The following is a 23,946-nucleotide window of genomic DNA, read 5'->3' as shown; positions in this document are numbered from 1 at the left end:
CACATGATGAGTTCTTGAACTTCAGCTTTTTAATATACTTTAAATTTAGGCTAACCATGATTCCCATTGTAAGCAAAGGTTTGGCAGTGGCAGGGTTTAAGATACCTTTCTGCAAGGGTAGTTCTGCAGTCTTAGCAGGATGGCAGGAAAGAGCTCTTGCCCTCTCCTTTCCTCCCCCAAAAGCCAGTGACTGTTTTAAAGCCTTTGAAGAAGCAGATGAGCTCAGGTGGATAGATAGGTGGTAGGTAGGTGAACAGAAAGTGAAGAATGGGACTTAGTCTGGAAGACAGCTAGTAAAGGTCTATCCACAGCCTCATTCTGAGAGCTTCCCCAAAATCTCCCAGAAGGTAGTTGTCATCATGGCTGTCTTCCAGTTTCTTTAACTCTTTTTTTTTGTATAGAGGAATGCTAGTGACTTTCAGTGTGTGAGTTCCAGGCACTGATGTTTTCTTGACTATGTGCAAATAGCTTAGTCCATCCTTCTGATGGATTCTAAAGATGCCATTGTCATTGCCATGTGAGATGATGTAGCGCACATGGTTGGTAAGGGGCTCAATGGCTGGCATGAGTTTTAAGAGATGCTCTTTGTTGTCAAGCCTGGAAGTGTTGACTCTCATCTTCAAAGGACTATCCATGTCTAGACTTTTCATGCTAATGTGCTTGATCTGAAGTAAAAGAAGAAAGATTATTTAGAACAGAATAGACACCGATATTCACTGGCATTGAGAGAAGAATAATATGTGATTATTAACAGTTTCAGCATTTGTCAAAATCTAGCTGTGAGAGAAGCAATGTAAATAATTTCCACCTGGCAGAACTGCTTGATTCCATGTAAACGCACCCTGTAAACCTTAAAGGCTTCCCACATAAGCTCAACAAGGTAATTAAAACTGCAGCATCAGGTCTAGAGAGAGGGCTCAGATTTCACATTCATTTCAGAATCATTTTTAACTTCACACTTGCAAAAATCCATGTGAAGAAGAGAACTATGTTTTCTACTACAGTAAAGACTGTGAGGCACAGTCTCGTTCTTATGATTAACTTCAGTGAGGAACATTACAGAAACACCACAATGCTGTATGGGAATTCTCTGGAAGTTTTGTTTGAACTGTTTAATGAATACTGGCTTCTAAAAACAAGCGGGCTCATCATCTGATGCAAGGAAGTACAGTGATTATAAAGGAAACTGAAGTAAGGAAACAACTGACATGTTAGCCTTCTGTAGAAGGGCTAGAATGTCACACTGCCCAACTACATCCTATTTGAACCACTGGTGCGGAGAAAAGTCTCAGCACTGGTTGTTTTTTGAAAATTCAGTCACGTGTTCTTTTTTAATTTGAACTTCAGTATAGTTATGCTGCAGGTGTGAATGTGTCCAGAGACGATAGCTGTGAACACACTGTGGGGTGAAGGGCAAGAATGAGTGCATTCCTAGGAAACCCATTTAAAAAGCTTTTGAAAGTGCTTCTACAACAATACCTAGGCTGTAGCCTTTTTTAGGAAACCTGATACTAAGTGAGGTACCTAGCCTGCATGTAAAGATCCTTTCATGCTTATAAAAATAGCAAAGGATTTATCTTTCTGTGGGAATTCTGCACACGTGTGTTAATATATAATGTAATTAAAAACACATGATGAAAACAAGGCAAAATTTTGGACAGGAGCAAATGTTTTAAATGCTGTACTCAATAAGATGCCATTAGTTTGAGATTTTTTTCTTTTTTCACATACTTTTATGAATATGAAACCTTTCATTTTTACTGTGTAGGTAGTTCTGTTACTAGAAACTGAAAAGGTTAATGCTATAAAAGTAATAACGAGATATAATTATGATCGAGATATGAAATTAAATGTGAAATAAAAAAAATGCTTTTCAAAACATCCATGTATTTTTGTGGTGGGTTGACCAGAGAATTCAGACTGGAACAAGTCCAATGAGAGTGGTGGTGGAGAGGAAAAAAGGGATGTTTGTTGAAAGTGTAGATGTGTGTGTGGAGGTCAAACATTTAGGCCACAAGTGCCAACACTATAACCAAGAGATAGGAAGTTACAGTATTACTGGCTTCTTTAGAAACTTTGCCAATACAAGAGCTGGCTTTGATGACATCACACAAAGTAGTGTGTATTAGGGCTGGAGCTTCTGGATTGTCCTTAATCTTTTAGAAAGGAGACTTGCTTTCACTTTTGTTTTTAATGTAACTTGTGTGGCTAGCACACCTTACCATTTCAGTTGAGGGTTTACATTTTGCCTGTCTGCATTACATAGCTCTTGTACTACCTGAAGGAAAATCTGTCTGCATCCTCACCTCTAAATTGAATCAATTTTCCATCAAGACCAAGGCAAATGCTACAGGACAACACCCTATAATACAGATAATGCAGACAACAGATATATAGGTATACTCTTCCAATATTTAGAAAAAAAACATATAAAAGGTGTAAATAGTAGGGCTGGTTTCTTTCATGAGTATCCCATAACTCATTTTTATAAGTCCACAAAATGTAGTAAGAAAAAAATACATTGTGAAGTGTAATTCTCTAGTACCCTCAGCAATTCTGTAAATACTGCACTTAGGTGTATCAGCTAGGTCATGAATGCTAGATCCCCACAACTGTGAGCAAGCATGGAATAAACACTTAGATTGATGATCTGCAAGAAAGTCATCATGCAGACATGCCCAGTTTCCTAGTTTTCTGTTAATTGTATGAAAATTATTTTCCTGCTTGTATTTTGAGGAACTAGACCACAGTCCCGTGTGACAAAGGATTCTCTACAAGCTTTAAAAAATCTGTTCATGGCTGTTGATATCTTTCTGACTGTCACATCGTTCCTGCCAATAGCACCCAAGTGTGAAAACCACAGAGGCAGGGGAAAAAAGTTTTTGTGCCACTGAATGTAGTCTGTTAGTTTACTGATAGCGGTGAGTATGGTATCTCTGAAAATACCTCAAAGTACATTTCAGTAAGTATTTGTCCTGGTACGTACAGTGTCATTAGCACTTCTCTTCTTCCTGTTTTCTTTTTTGGCATAGCTGTTGATTTTGCACTCATAACATGCTTCAGGAGACAAAGCATTCTCTTCATCAGCATCTCCATCCAATGGCAGGTACTGGTCTTTGTTAAATCCCATACCCGAGACACAGTGACTGTTGAATAAAAAACATCTGTTTTAGTTACTTGCAGTTTTATCAACTGTCCTGTTAAATGGAAAGTGAGTGCATGTTCTCTTGTTCCAGTGTCTGCATCCCCTTCCTTTCTTTTCCTCAGCACATGGTCTGTGCATGACTGTTATTTACACTGCTGTGGCACACACTGTGTGAAATACAGGCTGAAAGCCTATACTAATCTTCATTTGTAACTTTTACAAAGAAACAGAACAAAAGCAGTCGGCCCTGAACTTTGGAACTAAAGGATGTGGACATTGTCATGTACCAGCACAATGTTAATTTGTTTATGTTCTGGATTGATCAGTGCAGTAACAGGCCTCACTGAGCAGGTTTGTGAAGGAGTCCTTGTGCTGATAGTTGGGAGAGAAAGCAGAACTAATTCTGTAGTTTCATGTAAACATGAGGAAAAACGTTTTTGCTGTGAGGATGATGCAATACCAGAACAGGATGCCCAGGGGCATTGTAGAGTCTCCTTCTCTGGAGATATTCAAAACCCACCTGGATGTGTTCCTGTGTGATGTGGTATAGGTGGATCTTGCTCTGGCAGGATGATCTTTCAAGGTCCTTTCCAGCCCCTAACATTTTGTGATTCTCTAGTTTAATGTGGCTATATACTATATTTAAAATTAGTGTCACACTGCATGTACACACATCTTTTTTTTCTAGTTTATGGAAACCGTGTGGAAAAAGAGTGGAAAGGATGACTAAGTGGCCTGTTCTTCATTTGCAGCTTTGCTGTTCAGTTTAACTGGGGTCCAGCCTTATAAAAGGCCCAGGCTTTATAGCCTTCTGGATTTGGCTTTGATGGATGGCTTTGTGGAGGTACTCACCCTTGTCCAACTCTGTAATAGCCAGGTGGACAGCCACAAAGATATCCACCTTCAGTGTTGGAACAACCATAATTGCAGGGGTTCTTGGTAGACGAACACTCATTCACATCATGGCATGCACTGGAGAATTGGTCGTAAGAAAATCCAGATGGGCAGGCACATTTGTAACTTCCAAGTGTGTTGTAGCAAGAAGCAGAACCACAAGCATTAGGATTGGAGCACTCATTTTCATCTAGTAAGCAAGCAAAAGCATATTGGCATTTTCTAATCTGACAGACATCAGACAAGTGTGATGTAGCTAACAGATCACAGTATCTGTGAGTCCTAAGGCTCTGCTATATACTTGACCTCATTACCCCATAGAGATTTGATCTCTGAAGAAAAGGTACATTAGCAAAAGTCCCAGACACATAGTTGGGGTGCAAAGATATTTTCGGATACTGTTACTGTTAACCGTATATTGACTCAATGTTCCCTTCAAGGTATGTCTCCTGCTTTGCATAGAGGTTCTCTCTGCCCTGGCAATGTACACTCCTACCAATTAAGGTCCACAGAGGAGTAATGAACTGGAATTCCAGTCATACTGCAACCATGATCATTGTCTTCAGCACTCAGTGATGGAGTGAAGCTAGCACATACTTGTCATGGAAACTGAAGGCTCTGTAATGGAGAAAGACAATGGACAACTAAAATGAGAGAAAAAGAAGTACTGTCTTCAACTTTTGTGTGCTGAATTAAGATACAATGAAAACAACTTCTCCAGTCAGTATGACTGATCTGGTTCCAGGCTGTATTGTGAAAAATGAGTGAGGAAGGTAGCTTGTTGTAGAGAAGAACATGCTTTTAATAATTTGCACATGATGCTTAATTTATTTATCTTACAAAGGTGCCATTTCCATGTGGGTGTTTCTCCCCTCCAATAACATTAGTGTATGATTCACCATTCTTGCCTGCAGTTACTAGAATACACATTCTTTTGAGATCTGCAACATTTAGAGACTGCAGCTAGTTTGGAGTTTTGTGGGACCTGTTTGTTTGGTGTTACTGTCACACCCACTCCTGTCTTTTGTGTTTGTGGGTTTTTGTTGTTGTTGTTTGGTTGTTTTTTTTTTTCTGTAGAGTAGTTTTAAGTAAGTAGGGGTTAAGCCTTTGGAAAAGCTGCCTGGTGTGCTATCCAATGTATAATAAAATAATTTATATGTCTAGGACTAGGACAGTAGGATGAGTCTATAAGAAATGTATAGCAGCGCTCAAAGCCATCCTCTGATTATAACACAGAGAACCCTGAAAGCAAACTTGAAAAGGTAAGTTTGCTGTTACAGTGCCTTGTGAACAGCACAGGATGGGGGTTGTTCCTGAGTGTCAGTTTTTATAAAAAAATGTTCCCACATTTCATTTGGTATGGGAGTTAGCTTAGCTCACGAAACACAGAAAAGAAATGAAAGACTGAATGAGCTAAACCTACAGTAAAATTGCTGAGCTGATTAATTTGTCCTTGTTCCCTACCCAAAGGAAGTAGTAAAAGTATAGAAGGAGAGGGAGATAGTGAAATATGTTCTTGCATACCTTTTGTCCTGCTCATTCTTGTCCTCACCTAGCAGTTGTTACTATGACCATTATTACACCTTTGCTGTTAAATGTATTCTGTGCTCTTTGTTTCCTTACCAACACATTGATTCCACTGGTAATGTTGAATATATCCTTGTGGGCATCCACATCTGTATCCACCCACAATGTTTTGACAACCATGCTGGCATCTGTGGTTTCCATCACATTCATCCACATCTTTGCAGTCAGGAGAGAAGTCATGCAAGAAAGAACACATGATTATAGACGTTACTCACTTTGACCATAGTCATTGAAACACCAGTATTTATGACAGAGGAGTACTGCTGTAAGATAGAAGTACCATTCAGGTTGGTCTTCTGGAAAGCCTAAAAGTCAACTATGCAGTGTTCAATAACCCAATTAGACCTTTTGAACTTTTACATTACTCAGATTTGGAGAAGAAATTCCTGGTAAGCCCATATGATGCTTTGATTTAATGTTTAGCATCTGAATAACTTTATTTCATTTTTCAAACCAAGTAGGTAAGACTAAGCTTTCAGTTTCCTGGAATGCTCAGCAGATTTTCATCTAAGTGCTTACCTTTGCAATCAAAAAGAAAAGAAAACTCTGAAATATGTGTAAAAATAAAGGAGAAAGCCACAAAAAAAAACCCTGAAGTGTAAAAACTCAATCATCTGAAATAGTGTCTTTTATAAGAAATTTGTGGATTCTAAGCAGCCTAATGTGTCAGGTACAGTATGCAGTCCCAGTAGGAAAATAAAAAATATCTTGCATGATATCACAGATTCCATGTTGCACTCTAGTGGTCCACAGTTTGAAACAAATTTAAGTGAACCGTGATGTCACAAAGCCTGAGGTGCAGAAAACCACCAAGTCAGAAAATGAAGATGTCATTTTATCAGTAATAGCATAGAGAGGTCTGATCTGCTAGTTCTGTACATATGTTGTGAATGCTTTGATATGTGTAATTTACTGTTTTGTTTCATAGCTGCTGGGTAAAGTACACAATCATTGTGTATCTACTTTACGAGAACAAAGTAATCTGTCAGAACAAAATGCTTTCTAAAATTCTGGCTCTGTATAATCTCCATTTGTCCTAGAAATAGGCTCAAATATCAATTCCTGTTTTAAATGCTGAACCAAGGCACCTGGAATTTTGACATGTCTTAAATCTGTGCACAAGTACCCCTGTATTTCTAATTCTTAACAGCCATTTGCTCAATATCTGAGGCCCACTGAAGAGCCTGGAGCTCTAAAACACAGATTTCCTGACTGGGGCTCCCCTTTAGACCAACATGGAGAGATGAAGCCCAGCAATCTAATTTGTATTTTAGCTGTGGTGAATTACCCTTCTGAATGTATATCTCTATGGTAGAGGCCTTAACGTACGAATTTAGAGTCTAATCTTAGGCACCCTCCAGGTATATGATTACAATTAGCTGAAATAAAAATCATAGAGATACTCGATTTAGACTGTATGAAAATGAAAACAAAGAAGAGGAAATGACCAGACTTTTATATGCATAAGTCTATGTGAAATTTAAATGGCAGCCTGAGTTCAAAGGTCACTTTCTATTCTAATTTGTGTAAGAAGTACTCAGGCAGTATATCTTGCTTAAAATTACTCGGATACATTTCTACTTCTTCTTGTTGTTTTCTTTTACTATGGAAAATGCTCTGTCTTTGACTTTACAGGATTCCCTAGACATGGAAGTAAGGACTTCCACTATGAAGAAAAATTTGACTTTTGCTAATTACCTTTGCAGTTTAGTCCAGTAGAGTCCAGAGAAAATCCCCTTTGACATTCACAGGTAAAACTTCCAGGGGTGTTTTGGCAAATTCCTTTTGATCCACAAAGCGATGGCTGAGAACCGCATTCATTGTTGTCTTAAAAATGAAGAGGACAGAGAAGGTTGATGTACCTTATGGCATCATTTTAGACAAGTTTATATGACATTTCTTAAGAGGCTGCAATGCGTAGAGGTGCAACAATTTATTTTGAAAATGTAGTTTTACCTATTTGAATGTAAGATGAACTGACAAATCCTGTAGAGCTATAAGTAATTAATAAATTGGAAGTGTAAGTCACAACCCAATTATGAGTGCAAAAGACCTATGTATGTAAGTGTGACAGTGGAAAAATGCTACACATCTGTATTAGCTGAACTAAAATAGTTTAATATGGGAAGATTCACACATATGCTTAAGATCTAAAGACATCTGTATCTATTAAGAAAGAAAATGCAGTCTTGTTTTGCTTAACAACATTTAAAATCAGATATGAACACTTTACTCTTTTGTCTCCCTATGGCTATGCTTAGGATGTAAGAACACGTATTAAACATATATAACTGTTCCCAAGAAAGAAAATACAAATGGTGGATAGAATGGTTATTCTTTAGCTTTAAAAATATGTTTTCTGGAATACTGACATTATTGCTCTGTATTATTGCTGTTTATATAGAAAAAATAAATGAGATATGAGAACGTTATTCTTACAGAAAACTTGATGTAAGAAAACTAATGTTTTTCTTACCAATACAAGCTGTGTGATGTTGTGTAAAACCAGGTGGACATTTACATGTGAAACCTCCAAGGGTGTTGACACAGAGAAACTGACAATTGTGTTGTTTGGTTTGACATTCATCAAGATCTGAAAGTGAGAGATGTTGTTGTCTTAAGAACGTCACAAAAAAAAGTTACATTTAGTCTAACCTGATAAAAATAGCACATTTCAAAACTATTTAATTTTAAGGCAAGGTGCAAAAAAATTAAAAGTTGCTGTGTCTAACTTTCTTTACCTTTACATGTCTTTCCATCTTCCTGAAGGATATAGCCCCGAGGACATGAGCACTGATAGCTACCTTCTAAGTTCTTGCAGATAAAACTGCACGGTTTAGGAGACTGAGAGCACTCATCAAGATCTAAAGCAAGAAAATGTTAGTTATCTGTTGTACTCATTTCTTTGAAGGGCATTTTCCAAACAGCAATATACTTAAGAGAGAAAACTTTGTAGAAATCCCCAATTTACATTTGTTCAGAATTTCTGTTTCTTCTTGTATGGGTTTGTTCCTGCGGAGTTTCTACGGAGCTGTCACTTCAGTAATGTACTGACTATCTTGAAAGAGTGACAGCAGCATTAGTATTATCATCTAAGGACTAGGTGTTTATTCTGGGGTGTACTATAGTATTCTTATATATGTCAACCAACAATAAATAGAGTGGGAAAATGTAGACCATGAAATAATGAGTACGTTTGACAGTCAAAAAGGTTATGCAGCTGAAATATCTTTCAGTGTTCATTTTACTGCAGGAATATTGCCACCAGTGGAGCTTGTTTCTCTACTTTCCCAAATTAAATACAAAAACAGAAGTGTGCATTAGGAAAAAAAAAACATAGAAAAGAGGTAACAGATGCAGAGAAAAAACTGTTTTGATATAAAGTTTTGCAAAGACTGATACATCATTACTTTAAAAAATAACCAAAGATTAAGATGCTGAATCTTACCAATGCAGGATGTGCCACCTATGTCAGTGGTGTAGCCAACTTTGCAAAAGCATCGGAAAGAGCCCATAGTGTTAATACACTGTCCATTCCTGCACAGGTTTGGCATGGCCCTACATTCATCAATATCTGCATGGAAAACATCAAATATGTCATCTTTCAATTTTAATTTCAGCTTTTTTCTTCTCTTACATTTTGCACAGTTCCTCATCATGCTTCTGATAGAAACTTTACCCTTTCTTTCTCTTTAAAAATGGATATGAATTCAAAGTTAAACAGCCTTCAATCTTTCATTATTGTTTTCTGTATCAGAACCTCCCTGCTACTTCATTGGGTGCCCAGGTTCCACTTTTGCTAACTGAAAATTAAGAACTATAGAAGTGAATCTCTATGACCAGTTAGAAGAATGTCACACTTTTATAACACAGTGTAAAACGCGTATTAGCTTCTGTTCCCTGTGTGGAAACAGGAGCTGCAATGCATTCAGTGAGACTAATGTAACAACAATTTGACTTGTATGCAACTTCTCAGCATACCAAAGCTTTCAGATCATTTCTAGCTTTTAGTTACTGTTTTAGATTGCAACTCTGAAAATTCTGCACAGCTGAAAGTATTCTGGTTGCAGCTACTGTTTAAAGGTGGTTTTAATTTCTCGTCTCTCAGCTGCATTTGAAAACTCAGACTCTTGTATTGCAGGAAATTCTTCAAATGGGCTTCAAAGACAGATATGCATTTTCCTATATATGTAAGCATATTCTTTTCCCCTTTCCTGCCTCTCTTCATCCCCACAAATACCTCTTCCATCTGTAGTATAGCCAGGTCCATGTGGACAAAGTTTCTTATACTGAGCAGTTCCAGGAAGGGGACAGAGCTCACACTGGTTACCCCAACCCCGGCCTCCGTCACAGCAACACTCTGATTTAGTGACCAGGTTGTGGCTGCTTGAAGCCATCTGACACATTGTTTGTAAAACTTCAGCAAAGCAAAACCCTTGGCGATTATCTGTAAGGAATAAAGTAGAGATCAAGAAAGAGCAGGAGACAAGCATCTGATATATTACACGTATCAGTATGTGCAAGCACTAGATTATCAGTAACCAGTCTGTGAAGTTTATTTTGACTTAGCCTTACAGATTCACTGTGTCTTCTGATACTCTGCTGCCATTTCTGTCATCTCTAAAATTCAGCAGCTGCATGGGTTGGATACTAAAAATTTGCAAGTAAAGCAAGCCATGGGTCAAACAGAGCTTCCGTTTCAGATGCCTATGTTTAGCTTGCATTTGAATGATTTTACTTGAAGTGGAGTTAGAAGATTGTTTTGTTTGTTTGTTTTACTGGCCAAAATAGCATGTTAGATCATCTATAATTACCCTAATGTAGTTTAAATGACTAAATCCTTAGTACTTAAAGGTTTCTATGCAACTCAGTGCTTTTTCAGTGGCACTCCTAGTTTTTGATGGAGGAAAACACCCAAAAATTATATGGCCATGCTGTTGATCCCTTTCTAATTCTATTTTCCTCTCTTTTTAAACCTTGTGGTTAATACCTGTCAATCACAAAGAGGAATAAAATTTCAGAGTCATTAAGCTCCTACAGGTTTCAATGAAACAGTCAGATAAAGAGAGCAGAGATCGCAGCTTTCAGTGCTAATAAAAATTCTTAAATTTTACAGAGATTGTATCTTCTAAATAGGCTATATCACCTATCTTATTTGTTAATTAAAATGGAGGCATTGTTAGCTGGGGTCTGACAGACATGTTCTTAAAGGAAATATTTTTTTCTGTCTTGAAGGTGAAAGTTAAAATCCTTTAGATCCCTCAGAACGTGTGCATGCATTGAAGTCCAGCTGATTTTCTCTTTTACAAGTATGAAGAGCAGAATCTATAAATTTCTTGTATCCAGCAGATAAAATGCAAATTTTGGCTTTAGGCAAAACTTACTTTGATGTGAACAGTAACTTAATTGTTCACACGAAATTAAGCTGTTCTCACCAGAAGTGTCAGTTGTGTGAGACAGTACATTTGCTGCAGCAAATCTGCAGCAAGACTCAGCAGATTTCTCTTCTCCTAGTTATGTGTATGGTGCAGATCTTTATACATTTTGTGACCTGAAGAACATACACAGCTTTGTCTCCACTTTGAGGTGTGTGACAAATCTTAATGTGAACACAACAATAAGGTTTGCACAGTATATTTAAAATGATGTAATCTAAGACTTCATGTTTGTGCTTTAATTCTGAAAAAATACTTTGTTTCTGCCAGACTCGTTTTATATTGTAATTTCTGACACAGGAAACCCTAAAAGAAAGGCAGCAGTGAGTGAATTACCTCAAAGCATAGTTTTCATTAAAAAAAAAATAAAGGAAAAAGAAAAAAATGTATTAAATATTAGAAAGCAATAATGACCTCCAAGCAAGGTATTTCCTTGGGATTAATGACTGGCTGAGGTTAACAGACTGCAGCATCCTCTTCCCATCTGGTCTTAATCTTTAGGAAATACCTTGCACTTCCAATGTTACTGCTTGTAGTAATGAAGTCAACACACTACACATGACAATTTTCAGGAAGCTGGCTTTATAGTACTTACATAAGGTAATACATGAGTCTTTTCAATGCAAGAATATTAATAAACTCTGACACACCTTCCGTAGCATAAAACACTCATAGTATCTACACTTGAACACTGATGAAGAAAACATAGATTTACAGTTCTGTTTGATTTCTAGAAAAGCACAAATAATTTTATACCCTACAATGACAAATCTGAACATACTGAAATGGAAATAGAGGTTGATGAATATGAAAACTTTCACCAGCATTTAATGTGCAGACCTACCTGAAACCTTTTCAGTGTACCTTTTTTGTGTGTGTGTGTGAAATCTTAGTATTTATATTCATATCCATATTAAATTCATAATCCCTAGCTGAATTAAAGGTGCAGAAAATTCAGATGTCTAGTTGCAGTATTGTTGTGCTTAAGATTGTGTTCTGAATATGCAAACACTTAATTTTGCACTGTATCCCAGTTTTTGATCTATTTAAGGTAACTAAATTATGCTTGTGCATTTGGTTTGGATAGCGTTGCTCTGCACCATATTTATGTCCTTTACAAAATTTAGACCCTGAGGCCCCTGACTGCTAGGTTCAGATGACATTCTCAAGATGGCCCTCATTCCTATCATTATTTAACAGATACTTGTTTAATTAATAAACATCATTATTTAATTTCTAGAAATGAGAGCTATTAGGCACTCAGAAGCCTAATTTACACTCTGTGTCCTTATACTTTAATGTAAGATGAAACATATTTGAAAGAGGCATTTACCAAGACACTCAATGCCTGATGGACTTGACAGGAATCCTTCATTGCATTCACATCGGTAGCTCCCAATAATGTTCATGCAGCGACCATTTTCACAGATAGCTGGCTTGGTATGGCACTCATTTTCATCTTAACAAACATACAAAATAAAATAAATAAAAGAAAATAAAATAACTAACTACAGGAATCATAGAACACATTAACTGTTCTGTGTAATATGTGGAAGCATTTGCAGGAAGTGGAAAATCAACAACTGATTAAGCTTGGAAAGGACTTTCCTAGTAACTCTGTTGTATTCTATTCTTTATGTACAGCATTCTAGGACAAAAGCATTGATCGTTGTATGTTCTTTGCAAATTATAACAAGCAGAAATATAGAGGGGAATATAGGAATGTTGCCAGAGTATGTAGTGGAAAGCGAAGGCCCTCTTGGAATTAATCTGGCAAAGGATGTAAAAGACAACAAGATGGGCTTACTCATCAGTAGGAAAGAGATGTCTTCTTTTCCTTTCTAAGCTTTACCTGTGCAGCCTTCTCCATCAGGTCTCTGGGTCATACCAGGAGGACAAATGCACATGAAGGTACCAATTAAATTTTTGCACATCATGCCTCTTGATTCACAGTCATGGAGACCTTCAGCACACTCATCTAGATCTGGAAAAATAAAATAGAATATTTTGCTAGAACTTTCTGCCAGCAGCTTCAGTTACTGAAGTTCAACTAGCACTTTCTCAAGGAAAAGGACATACAGGCATCCTTAAGAAGCACTGAAGAAAAGTCTGTGAACCACGCTTAAGTGTGGTTTTCTGACTCTTTGTGAGCTATATCATCTTGTCATGATAAATCTGAACTTCACCATTGTTATCTTCTTGGTTTACAATCCACATGAGGGGTACGCTTGATAATAGAATCACTGGATATTTGCCTTGCATGAATTCTGAAAGAGTAAATTATCATCTGTCTGCTAGGCTGTTTGTTAGATTCTGCTGAGAGGATGAATGCAAGATGCATGGAAATATTTTGCATTATGCTTTGGCCAGTGCTGGGTGATGGAATCGGGGGAAAAGTTTATACTTCTGTCATTACCTCTGCACATCTTTTGGTCTTCTCTTAGTTCATAGCCAACTGGACACGTGCATTCGTAGAAACCGTAAGTGTTGATACAACGAAAAGCGCAGAGCAAGGGATTCTGAGCACACTCATTTATATCTGAACAGAAGGGAACAAAATACCCATTCTTGTTGAAGTTTTGAAACAATCCAGAAGAAAATTTTCTTATACCTGTACTTTTCTTGTCAGCTAAAATGTAACCAGAAATGCAGTAATTCAAATCAGAAGCATGTGGATGTTTGGGTTTGAGTAAGCCAGTGAAAACTGAACAAAGCTATGCTCAAAAATAATGGCACAATAAATATAGAACTACCTCATCTTACAATGACAAGCTGGGACAGGATTAGCTCAGATTTTAATTATATGATCATTTCTGTGTGATGAGAGATATCAGCTTTTCCCCACACCCCAACTTTGAAAAAATTAATTCTTGTTTCAGAAAGCAAACTAATTATGATTCATGAAATGCAGAATCTGTAAGAAACATCCTGATCTGCATCTGATGAGAGCAGAATGGTTGCACACAATTCCCACACTATGAAAAATAACAGGTACTTAATGAACTAAAAGGGGATTAAAGAAAATACTTCTCTAAGCAGTGAGAGTAGTGACATTCTGCATCTTGGTGCCACAATAGGCTGTGGAGTCAGATGGTATCAGCAGGTTCAAGACTGTACTGGACAGATTCTTTGGCAACAGATTCACAAGTGGATACCAAACCTGCTCTCAGGGATGCATCCCCCTGTTTACATCATAGTTTCCCTGTATCCTCGGCTCTTATTAAAGGAGCGAACTGAAGAAAGTTGTTAGTTATATGTGCATGTTGAGTTAGTTAGCATTTCAACTATGAGGGATGAAATAATGGACTAGAAGGACCAGTGTTCTGACTTCAGTTTATTAGGCACAGTTTAACTCAGTTGTTACTGTAACTGTGATGAGTGGGTCAGTTCATAACTGCTCTGCCTCAGTAATGAAAACTGTTCTGCAAATTCAGGTATTTTTGCTATGGCTAGCTATACCATTTATGAGGATATTTAGGGGGGTTCAACGGGTACTTTCCCTTCCACCCCAGCTTTTTTCAACAAACAGATCAGCAATGTAACATGCAGTTTGGAAATTCTGTGATAAACTATATATACTTAAATCAATTCAGGATCTCTTTTTCAATTTCAATGACATATTTCAAGCAGAGAAGCTTTTTTGTCCTCCTAGTTATTACAGTACCGAAAGCCTGTTTAAATAATTTGAATACTGAGGAACAGATGAAAACTGAAGGTGAAAAAAAAAAAAACAAGAGGACAAGTTACCTTCACAATTCATCATTGGGCCTGGCTCAAATCCTTCGTGACAGCTGCACTCAAAACTGCCGACGACATTAGTGCATGTACCGTTTCCACATGGGTTGCCAATTGCACACTCATTGGTATCTGTATACAATGAATAAATGCAAAGTGAAGTGGGACACGCTTCAAATTGTTTGTAAATTTAACTGTTACTATTCTTATAACTTATGAAATATGGACACACCGATGCAACGTACTCCAGTGTAATCTAAGTTGTATCCCATGGGGCACTCACAACGAAACGATCCATCAGTATTAATGCAGTGACCATCTGAGCAAAGCCCTGGGCTTTCAAGGCATTCGTTGACATCTAAAAAGGAGGAAGATATTAGCAACCACTCAGCTGATACATTTCTGCAAGAAGTCTTAAAACAGCGTTTTAAAAAGACTACGCAGCCTAATCTGCTTGTCTCTAGCCATTCAATTTCAGAGGTAATCTTTTAACTATCATTTCATAATGGTCCACGTTTATTAAAGGTCAGCCTCTTGTCACTTGGAGGTGTGGAGAGTAAGCCACCACATACTATAATATCCTAGTCTATTTCTAAGTATAAATAATTATTTGGTTTTTTAAATTATCAGAAAAAAGAATCCCTACCTTCACGTGTATCATCAATTCCAGGAATTGTTCCATGACCATATGGACACAGGTCCTGAAAAGCAACTGTAGAAGTATTTTTTTTATTAAGAAAAAAAGAATGAGGGACAGAGAGAGAGAAACATGACAGATAATTAAAGCCATCCAAAAATCTCACATTTTTCAAAACTGTCAACTGTTTAAACCATAGTCATTATGCTTCCTTGCCAGATGCAAAAGTGACACTCTCTCTAGGTCAGGGAAGCAGCATTAGAACTCATTCACCTTCCATGTGCTCATGCTTGGTGCCTTCCCCTTTCTGTACTTGGAGAAATTTAAGAACTGGAAACTGTCAGTTACTTCAGGGATTCTTGGCACTGTCCCATTTTACTCTTCTCTTTTGTCTAAAGCGGGCTACACCTACAAATGGAGGCTACTAGTTCATTTCTCTACAGAGCAAAGCCAACAACTCAGTATTTATCTTATTCTGTGGTTCATTCCATTTAATTTTATTCCCCTTTTGTTGACCTGAAAATGGATTTAAAATGGACTCTTAAGAGTGAATGTCAGAAAGATCTCTCCTTCTAATGATCAAAAATGTACAGCACAAATGTGCTTTTCCTTTTCTCCCACCTAAAAAGTTTTTATTTTAAATCTTGATGTGTACCTTCTTCTTCCTTTGGACAGAGCTCACAAGGATCACCCCATCCTTCTCCTGGCATTTTACTGCAGCAACACTTTGCTTTTGTGGTGTTGAAAGCCTTTGGTACTGAGCATTTCCCATTCTCAAAATTAGTGAAACAGAAGCTTTGGCGAGCGTCTGAAAAAGGAAATACAGTTATGTGGAGCTAGCACCTTCTACTGGTCAGATGACAGCTTCCCAGCTCTGAAAGGGTTAACATAGGCCTGTATTTTTCATACTTTTTGAAAGCACTTTCCAGCCTTCATAATGGCATAGTCCTTATTCATTCTGCAGAGTCTCTGTAATCTGTTAGTTATTATATTCCTTAATAACTTACCAAAACATCTCCGTCCATTATCAGACAGCACAAAACCTGTGGGACATAAGCACTGGAACCCTCCTGGAGTATTTGTACAGAAGCCAAAGAGACAGATGTTTGGATCCTCATTACACTCATTAATATCTGTAAATTAAAAGAGCAAGGGCTCAGCGTTACTTCATTTGCTATGAATCCTTTGGTTAAGAAAGACAGTTTATTTATTTGTTTGTTCATTTAACCTGAGCCAGAGGTCCTCCTCAAATAAAGCTCCTAAGAGCTGACTCTCTCAAATTACGTTTCAGTGGCACACACTTTTCTCTCCAAATACCATTCTCTATTCCTTGCCAGATTTATAATATAAAAATTAATCAAATGCTTTCAGGCTGAAACAGTTGACATACCTCTGATAGCAAAAATACTTTTCTGTAAACATCAAAAAAGATGAGTTTTTAAAAACCTGTATGTTAAGCATTCTTTGTAATTAACAAAGGGCTTTTTGTATGCTAGTTGACTGATTCTTGAACTGAAACTATATCTAGCTATTAGTAGAGGTATGAGGTATGAATATATTTATGTATTCAGATTTATACTTACCAGTCTTTCATAGCCACTCTTGATATGTTATTCAATTTTTTTCCTGTTCCATTGCATATATTGCTATGAGTATTTAAATGTGAGATTATTTTTAAAAAAACAGAGATATTTTTATAATTATTAAAAAACTTTAACCAAAATAAGAGTACTTCATATAAGCACCAACTGTCTGTAAAATTATGCCGCTCAAACAGTATCAGGCTGCATATCCTGCATCTATACAGACAACAGAATAGGAAAAGTACTACTTTAGTAGACTTAATTTTTCATACCCATTTAAAACTACATTTTAGTGCATTCTGTTTTGCAAATACAGAAGATAAAAGCCTTCTTGTTAATTTGTAAAGGTAATAAAATTGGAAGTATATATTAAAAATCTTCAAAGCCGTACCTGCAGTACAACCTTCCCAAGTCTTTTAGTACGGATATTAAAAGAAGAGACCTGTGGCTATATAAGCATTCTACAATAGATCAATACTTAGATTAAGATCAATAATATCCATATTGATTTTAATCTAAGTGTAGGTAGGAACAGGTGTCACAAATTTTTAGCACTGTTTCTCCTGGTATTTGTTGGACTCCTTCCTATGCTGAATCTCAGAAGACTGATATGTATTTAGCACATAAGGAAACAACGGAAATACAGTCTTTATCAGGAGGAAAATAGAAGTGGATTGATGAAAGATGTTAACAACAGATAATGTGTCATTACTTCTGAAAAATATTACCTTAAGTTTCATTTCACTATTAGGTGTGATACGTGGCTCTGCAGAGGGACCCAGACAGGCTGGATTGATGGGCCAAGCCCAGCTGTATGAGAATTAACAAGGCCAAGTGCTGGGTCCTGCACTGGGGTCACAACAACCGCATGAAATGCTACAGGACTGGGGACAAATGGCTGGAAAATTGCCCAGTAAAGACGTGGGTGTGCTGATCAACAGTCAGCTGAACATGAGCCAGCAGTGTGCTCAGGTGGCCAAGAAATCCAACACATACTGTCCAGTATCAGGAATAATGTAAAAAGCAGGACCAGGGAAGTGATTGTTCCTCTGCACTCAGTATTGGTGAGGACACATCTTGAGTACTGTGTTCAGTTTTGGGGCCCTCACTACAAGAAGGACACTGTTGCTGGAGCATGTCCAGAAAAGGAACAGATCTCAAGCACAAGCCCTATGAGGAGAGGTTGAGGTAGCTGGGGTTGTTCAGCCTGGAGAAGAGGAGGCACAGGGGAGACCTTATTGCTCTCTACAACTACCTGAAGGGAGGTTGCAGGCAGGTGGGGATTGGTCTCTTCTCCCAGGCAACCAGTGACAGAACAAGAGGACATAGTCTCAAGCTGCTCCAGGGCAAGTTTAGGCTCGAGGTGAGGAGAAAGTTCTTTATAGAAAGAGTAACTGGCCAGTGGAATGAGCTGCCCAGGTGGTGAAGTCACCATCCCTGGAGGTGTTAAAAAAAAAAGATTGGATGTGGCGCTTGGAGCCATGGATTAGTTGTCAGGAGGTGTTAGGTGTTAAGTAATAGGTTGGACTTGATCTCTGAGGTCTTCTCCAACCTGGTTGATTCTGTGATTCTGAGGTGCTGCTGAGGGAACCAGATTTTCTTAATTTGGAGAAAAGGAGTTTGAGGGGAGAGTTTCTTGCTCTCTGAAACTGCCTGAAAGGATTTTTTAGAAAGCAGATGTTGGGCTTTTCTGTCCTAGAAACAAATGATAGGATGAGAAGAAATGGCCTCAAGTTGCATCAGGGTAAGTTTGGACAGAGTATTAGAAGAAACTACTCTACTGAAGAATTTATCAAAATGTGGAACAGGGTCCCCTGAGATTTGTTTCAATCCCCATCCCTTTGAAGGACACATAGATGTGGTGCTGAGGGACATGATTTAGTATCAGACGCAGTAAGGTAACAACTCAACTCATTCTTAAAAGGTCTTTTCCAACCATAACGGTTCTGTGACTGTTCTATAAACAAATGTCTGTAGCATTCTCTGTAGCTTCCCATCGACAGGCTCTATGTGAAGCATTTTAAGTCAGCTTATTTCAGTGAAAAAAATATTATTAATTTTCCAGTTAGTGTAGCACTTGCTTATATAGTAGCTCAGTAATTCAGCTGCATTTTGAAGTACTGATGACTACGGCAATAAATGGCTTGGGACTAGTGGAAGGAACACTTTTTGTGGCCATGGTCAACAGGCGAGTAGCCAGACTGTGGAAGTAAATGCATCTTCTCCCTTCATTCCCATAACATGAAAGGAAATTAACTAAATGGGTAGGAGAAAAGGATGACTTTTTCTGTGGCTCCCATCTGTTTTGATTTCTCCTGGGCTCAGAAAGTAATCTTGCCATTACCAGCCTTCACATTACAGACAGAAGTAATAAATTCTTATGAATGTGTTTTTATGTAAGATCAATAGAAAGTAATGGGGAATGTTGTATTTTAAGAACTAATGTAATATCAATCAGAGAATTAGTACAGTTACATATGATTATTCTAGGCATTTTATAGGAACTTTAGATGCAACTTTTCTAGACACATGGCAGAATGACAAGAAAGAACACAATTAAGTCTGCTCAGTTCTGGCAAAAATCTGCCAAAAGCATCAATAGATTCTGTATGGAAAATAGTGTCCATAAACACTGATATTCCTGGAAAACCAAAAGCTTTCATTTTAATGATTTTACAACTGTAGGTGATTTGAATTCTTCTCAAACACTATTGCTGATACAGAAATAGCAGCTGCCAAAAGAAACCATGAAGCTCATGGGCAAACAATATGGTGGCATGATACAAAATGAAAAAACGCTGCAACTTAGAAGATACATCCTACTGATCAGGGTGAAAATTTGAAGAGGTTCTTGTGATCCAGTTTCTACAACCATATATTAGGTGTGATCTTTATGTCTCTGCCAGTATTTTCTTCAGTCCTTAACAAGGCCAAGCTGCTCATTTGTTACTTGGATGATTATGTCTGGGGTCCCACACCAGCTAACTTCAGTCATTTAAACTGAAAATATTTTTTTAATGTAGTCACAGTGCAGAGACAGATGCTTCCTCTGTCCTCTGGCCAGGGAGAAACCTAAGGCTTCTAGGTCATAATTGTGTGTGCCATTCTTGCCAGGTGCCCAACATAGCTAATGTTAATGCCCAGTAAATTCACAATATTCCTGCTCTTTGCTCTGCTGGAAAAGGCAGTTGTATCTTGGCTTTATTTCTCATTCTCTGCCACACCAAATCTTAATTTGCTGTCTAACATTCAGCTCCTGAATGATATTCAAGGCTTTAAATGAAGCTTGTATGAGCAAAGAACATGCAAAGTTATGAAAGGCCTGCTATATCCTCTTCCTTCTCCTGTGAATCTCAGCACTTGAAAAATGTTATGCAAAACACAAAATCAGAAAACAGTCTTTGAAGAAACCAATTTAAGCAACTGTTCCTGTAAAGCCCCATAAACTTATCAGGATTTTTAAAAATTCATAATGGTCTGAAACCAGAAGCTTAGTTCATGCATTGATTGCCAATAATTGCCTTTCTGTAACTGTGACATAAATTCAGTACACAGATTGGTTTGTTTTAGAAATTTGATATTTTTTAATAACTGAAAGAGAAAATACTGCTTTTTAAACAAGTATTTTTGTTTGCATTAATGAAGAAGTTAATGTACAAAACGCAATACTAATACAGCACAAAATTTCTTGTTTTCTGTTTCTAAAACCTCTTTCTGAAGGCTTTCCCTGTCACCATCATCTTAAGTCAGACAACAGTCATAAATATTAGGGTGTACAACCACTTTCCACCAAATTAGAACCAAATTTTCCAATTTTAAAATTGCTGAGAAGCAACAATTAAAATTGCCTTACCAATACAACTTTCACTTTTTACTTCATATCCTGGTGGACAGATGCATCTGAATGATCCTTCCAAATTTTGACATGTACCAGGAGAGCAGGAGCCAGATAGTGCCACACACTCGTTAGTATCTTTGGAGAGTAAAAGGCATCAGGAAATGTTTAGAAGTATGTCATTCTTATGGTAACAAAACAGGTTGATTTACAAAAAGGACTGCAGGATTACGTTCTTTTTCTAAGGTATTTAGATGCCTACTCCAAAACTTAGTTACATCTACTGTTTTCATTAAATTGACTGTCCTCCTTAGTTTATATTTAAGATAATCAGATGGTGTACTGCTTCCCTCCAGATGGAAGCTAACAGTTTGATTATTTCAGCTCACCAGTACTTTAATATCCATGTGGTATCATACATACCAATGCAATTCTTTCCATCCAGAGTAAGTTCATATCCTTCGTTACATAAACATTTGAAGGAACCAATTTCATTGAAACACCGTCCGTTTCTACACACCTGGCCAAATAAAGAACTGCACTCATCAATATCTGTAAAAAAACCAAAACAAAATCCCAGAAGCAGGAGTTGAGTCTCAGCCTAGTATATACAATACTTTATAAGTGCACTCAAATGGCAATATATATTTCTGTGAAAAAGCCAAATTCTGCAGCAACAGCAACAAAAGAAGAGCTGACAGCTGTTACTTCAGTGCATTATGGTATATGATCTACTTAAACAACACTTTTTTTTTTTTAATAGGGTATCATAATTTTCAGACTTGCAGCATTGCCTCGTTACCTCAACTACTGCATCTGCAGACATTCCGTTACTGCCAAGAGACTGTATAATACTAATTCCAGACACAGAAAAAAAAAATGTTACATTGAGTGTTCTGGATTTTATCTGGATTTCTATGTACTCAAATTTCCTCTTAAAACCTGCCCTGTCATTTTCAGATTTTGGAATGTCGTTTGCTTCCTGCAGGATGATTTTCACCTTTGTAACAGTTCTGAAAATGAAGTTTGAAAATGTTCATTAGCTTGTAGAGAGTTAAAGGAGCACTGTGTAAGGAAAAATACAGATGGAAAAGTTACAGAATAAATGAAAAAGAGATTGGATAAGCATCACGGTGAAAGATCACTTGTTTACAATACTTCAATTTGAATGATGAAGACTAACATCAGTTGTACTGACAAGGTTTTAGTGTTATTCAGAAGCCTTAAGTACCAGTTTCTAAAAAGTAAGTATCTTCTGCTTCAGACAGTACAGCTGTGCCTGTGTCACCAGTTTATTCCATAGTGTATTTCTTTCGTGTTACAGTTCTACAGGTAGAAATACATCTGAAGTATTTTTTGGTGTGGGCTAAATTGCCTTTGAATGAGAGGGATGGTTTGGAATAAAGCTCTGAGGCTCTTCAAGCTGTAGAGGAGAGTACTAACAATACCAATCTATGAGTCAGCTTGGCCTACCTGAAGGCACAGCCTGGAGCAGAAGCACTGGATGCTCCTGGCAGGAGGCTGCCAGCTATACTGCTAAGACAAAGAACCTCCTTAGCAAGTAGTGCCATTCTTTGGCAGCAGATTCTTCTTATTTGAACAAGTTTGCAATTTTCTCTTTCCTGGACAAAGAGGCACTTTAAAATACTGATTTAAGATGTTTTAGTTCTTTTCTGAACTAGAAAGATCTTTCCTAAACCAGGCTTTGTTCTGTCTTCCTCCTGTAGAAGGAAGGAATGTAAAGGATTTTGGCTTACACACTGGAGGGGATCTCCAGAGATATACAAGCCTGTTCTTTAGCCCAAGAAGATTATCACAAGTATCCAGTAATTTAAATTGCCCAAACCCATCAGATATTTTGGTGTCCTGTACTTTAGGGAGTAGGAAACAACACTGCCTGTATAAACTCTGCATAAGATTTGGTAATGAGTTTGCTTCTTCTTTCCTACTTATGTGCAAGTACCAAGTAATATGGTGAAATAAATAAATAATTTTAAACTCATGAAGCAACACTGGTGGTGTAATGCAGTACATGTTTATTGCTAGTGGTGCCTACAGACTGTGCCAATAATCAAGGATGTGTAAGTACCCAGGAGATCTAATGGAGGTAGGGGCTGCATTAAAACGTCAGTGCACTGTAAGGATGCCCCCATAGTCTGTTCATGCAGGGTTTACATTACCTCAAGCTTGACATTAAAAAATATTTTTAATTAGTTTTTAAAAAATTACAGCAATTATAAACCTGTAGAACTGGTAGCAACACTAATTACTGCACACAGTTAACCTTCTTAGCACCCTGACCTGTTTTCTGAATTTTAATGTTATACTATCCTCCTTGGCATACCAAGCCATCAGCAATGAAAATAAAGGTTGGAGTACATCACCTACCCATGCAATCACTATTATGAGTTAGTGCAAATCCTGGATAACATAGGCAGTTATATGATCCAACTGTGTTTTTACAAGTTCCATTTCCACATGGATGGTGTTCACATTCATCAACATCTGCAAAAAGAAATAAATCTGTATGTATTTGCAGAGTGTCAATATTCTAATCCTCACCCTCTCCTTTGATCTGTCACATTTTTTGACTACTACTGATTCTTACAGCTTCTGGTTACACACAGAAAAATGCTGCATTACATATATTTTTTGTGTATTTTACAATAAAATATACCATTATGTGTAAAGATATCTCAAGATATCTCATTGTGTGCAGTATCTCAAAACATCTTTTTTTTTATTTCCCATACTAATATTTCTTTATTTTTTAATGTACGCTAGTGATCAGAACTCAGTACAAAGGATTGAGCACCACAGCCTCAGAACTAATTCAAATTTTATGTACATATTATAGCTTTAAGCCCATGAAAACCTGTTAAAAATGATCTATAAATGACTTTGTGTCATTGCTCACAGATCAGTTGTACATATGTTATGTCAATGCTACACCTAGAATTATAAAGACTGCTTACAAACTATTGGAAACATCTACTTTTAAAATATTAAATGTTTTCTGCTATGTGTTTCAGTAATTTCTGGAGTCTCATAGGGATCTGGAAGGTATTTAGATCTTGTTCTTCTAGGTCTTGTGA

At 37.3% G+C, this 23,946-nt stretch overlaps 1 protein-coding gene across 2 annotated transcripts in view; it reads right to left on the bottom strand.

The window, feature by feature from the left end:
* Positions 1–290: 290 nt before the first annotated feature.
* FBN2 (fibrillin 2) overlaps positions 291–23,946 on the bottom strand; it is a 202,389-nt gene continuing 178,733 nt past the window's right edge. Inside the window, exons 46-66 of one of the 2 annotated variants that reach the window (XM_054397847.1) lie at positions 23,240–23,356; positions 21,275–21,403; positions 20,870–20,989; positions 16,441–16,566; positions 16,089–16,241; positions 15,443–15,508; positions 15,029–15,154; positions 14,809–14,928; positions 13,478–13,600; positions 12,914–13,045; positions 12,395–12,520; positions 9,867–10,073; positions 9,075–9,200; positions 8,368–8,490; positions 8,103–8,219; positions 7,325–7,453; positions 5,663–5,782; positions 3,998–4,229; positions 2,983–3,146; positions 2,201–2,208; positions 291–665 (exon numbers count right to left, since the gene is read on the bottom strand). In XM_054397847.1, coding sequence (XP_054253822.1) covers positions 291–665; positions 2,201–2,208; positions 2,983–3,146; positions 3,998–4,229; positions 5,663–5,782; positions 7,325–7,453; positions 8,103–8,219; positions 8,368–8,490; positions 9,075–9,200; positions 9,867–10,073; positions 12,395–12,520; positions 12,914–13,045; positions 13,478–13,600; positions 14,809–14,928; positions 15,029–15,154; positions 15,443–15,508; positions 16,089–16,241; positions 16,441–16,566; positions 20,870–20,989; positions 21,275–21,403; positions 23,240–23,356 — 2,939 coding nt within the window. The remainder of the gene's footprint in view (positions 666–2,200; positions 2,209–2,982; positions 3,147–3,997; positions 4,230–5,662; positions 5,783–7,324; positions 7,454–8,102; positions 8,220–8,367; positions 8,491–9,074; positions 9,201–9,866; positions 10,074–12,394; positions 12,521–12,913; positions 13,046–13,477; positions 13,601–14,808; positions 14,929–15,028; positions 15,155–15,442; positions 15,509–16,088; positions 16,242–16,440; positions 16,567–20,869; positions 20,990–21,274; positions 21,404–23,239; positions 23,357–23,946) is intronic. The other variant, XM_054397848.1, reaches the window with a different exon arrangement.

Source organism: Indicator indicator, chromosome Z, assembly GCF_027791375.1.
Source record: "Indicator indicator isolate 239-I01 chromosome Z, UM_Iind_1.1, whole genome shotgun sequence".
NCBI classification, from domain to species: Eukaryota; Metazoa; Chordata; class Aves; order Piciformes; family Indicatoridae; genus Indicator; species Indicator indicator.
The sequence above is the reverse complement of the archived record's forward strand: the minus strand, read 5'-3'. Positions and strand labels throughout refer to the sequence as shown.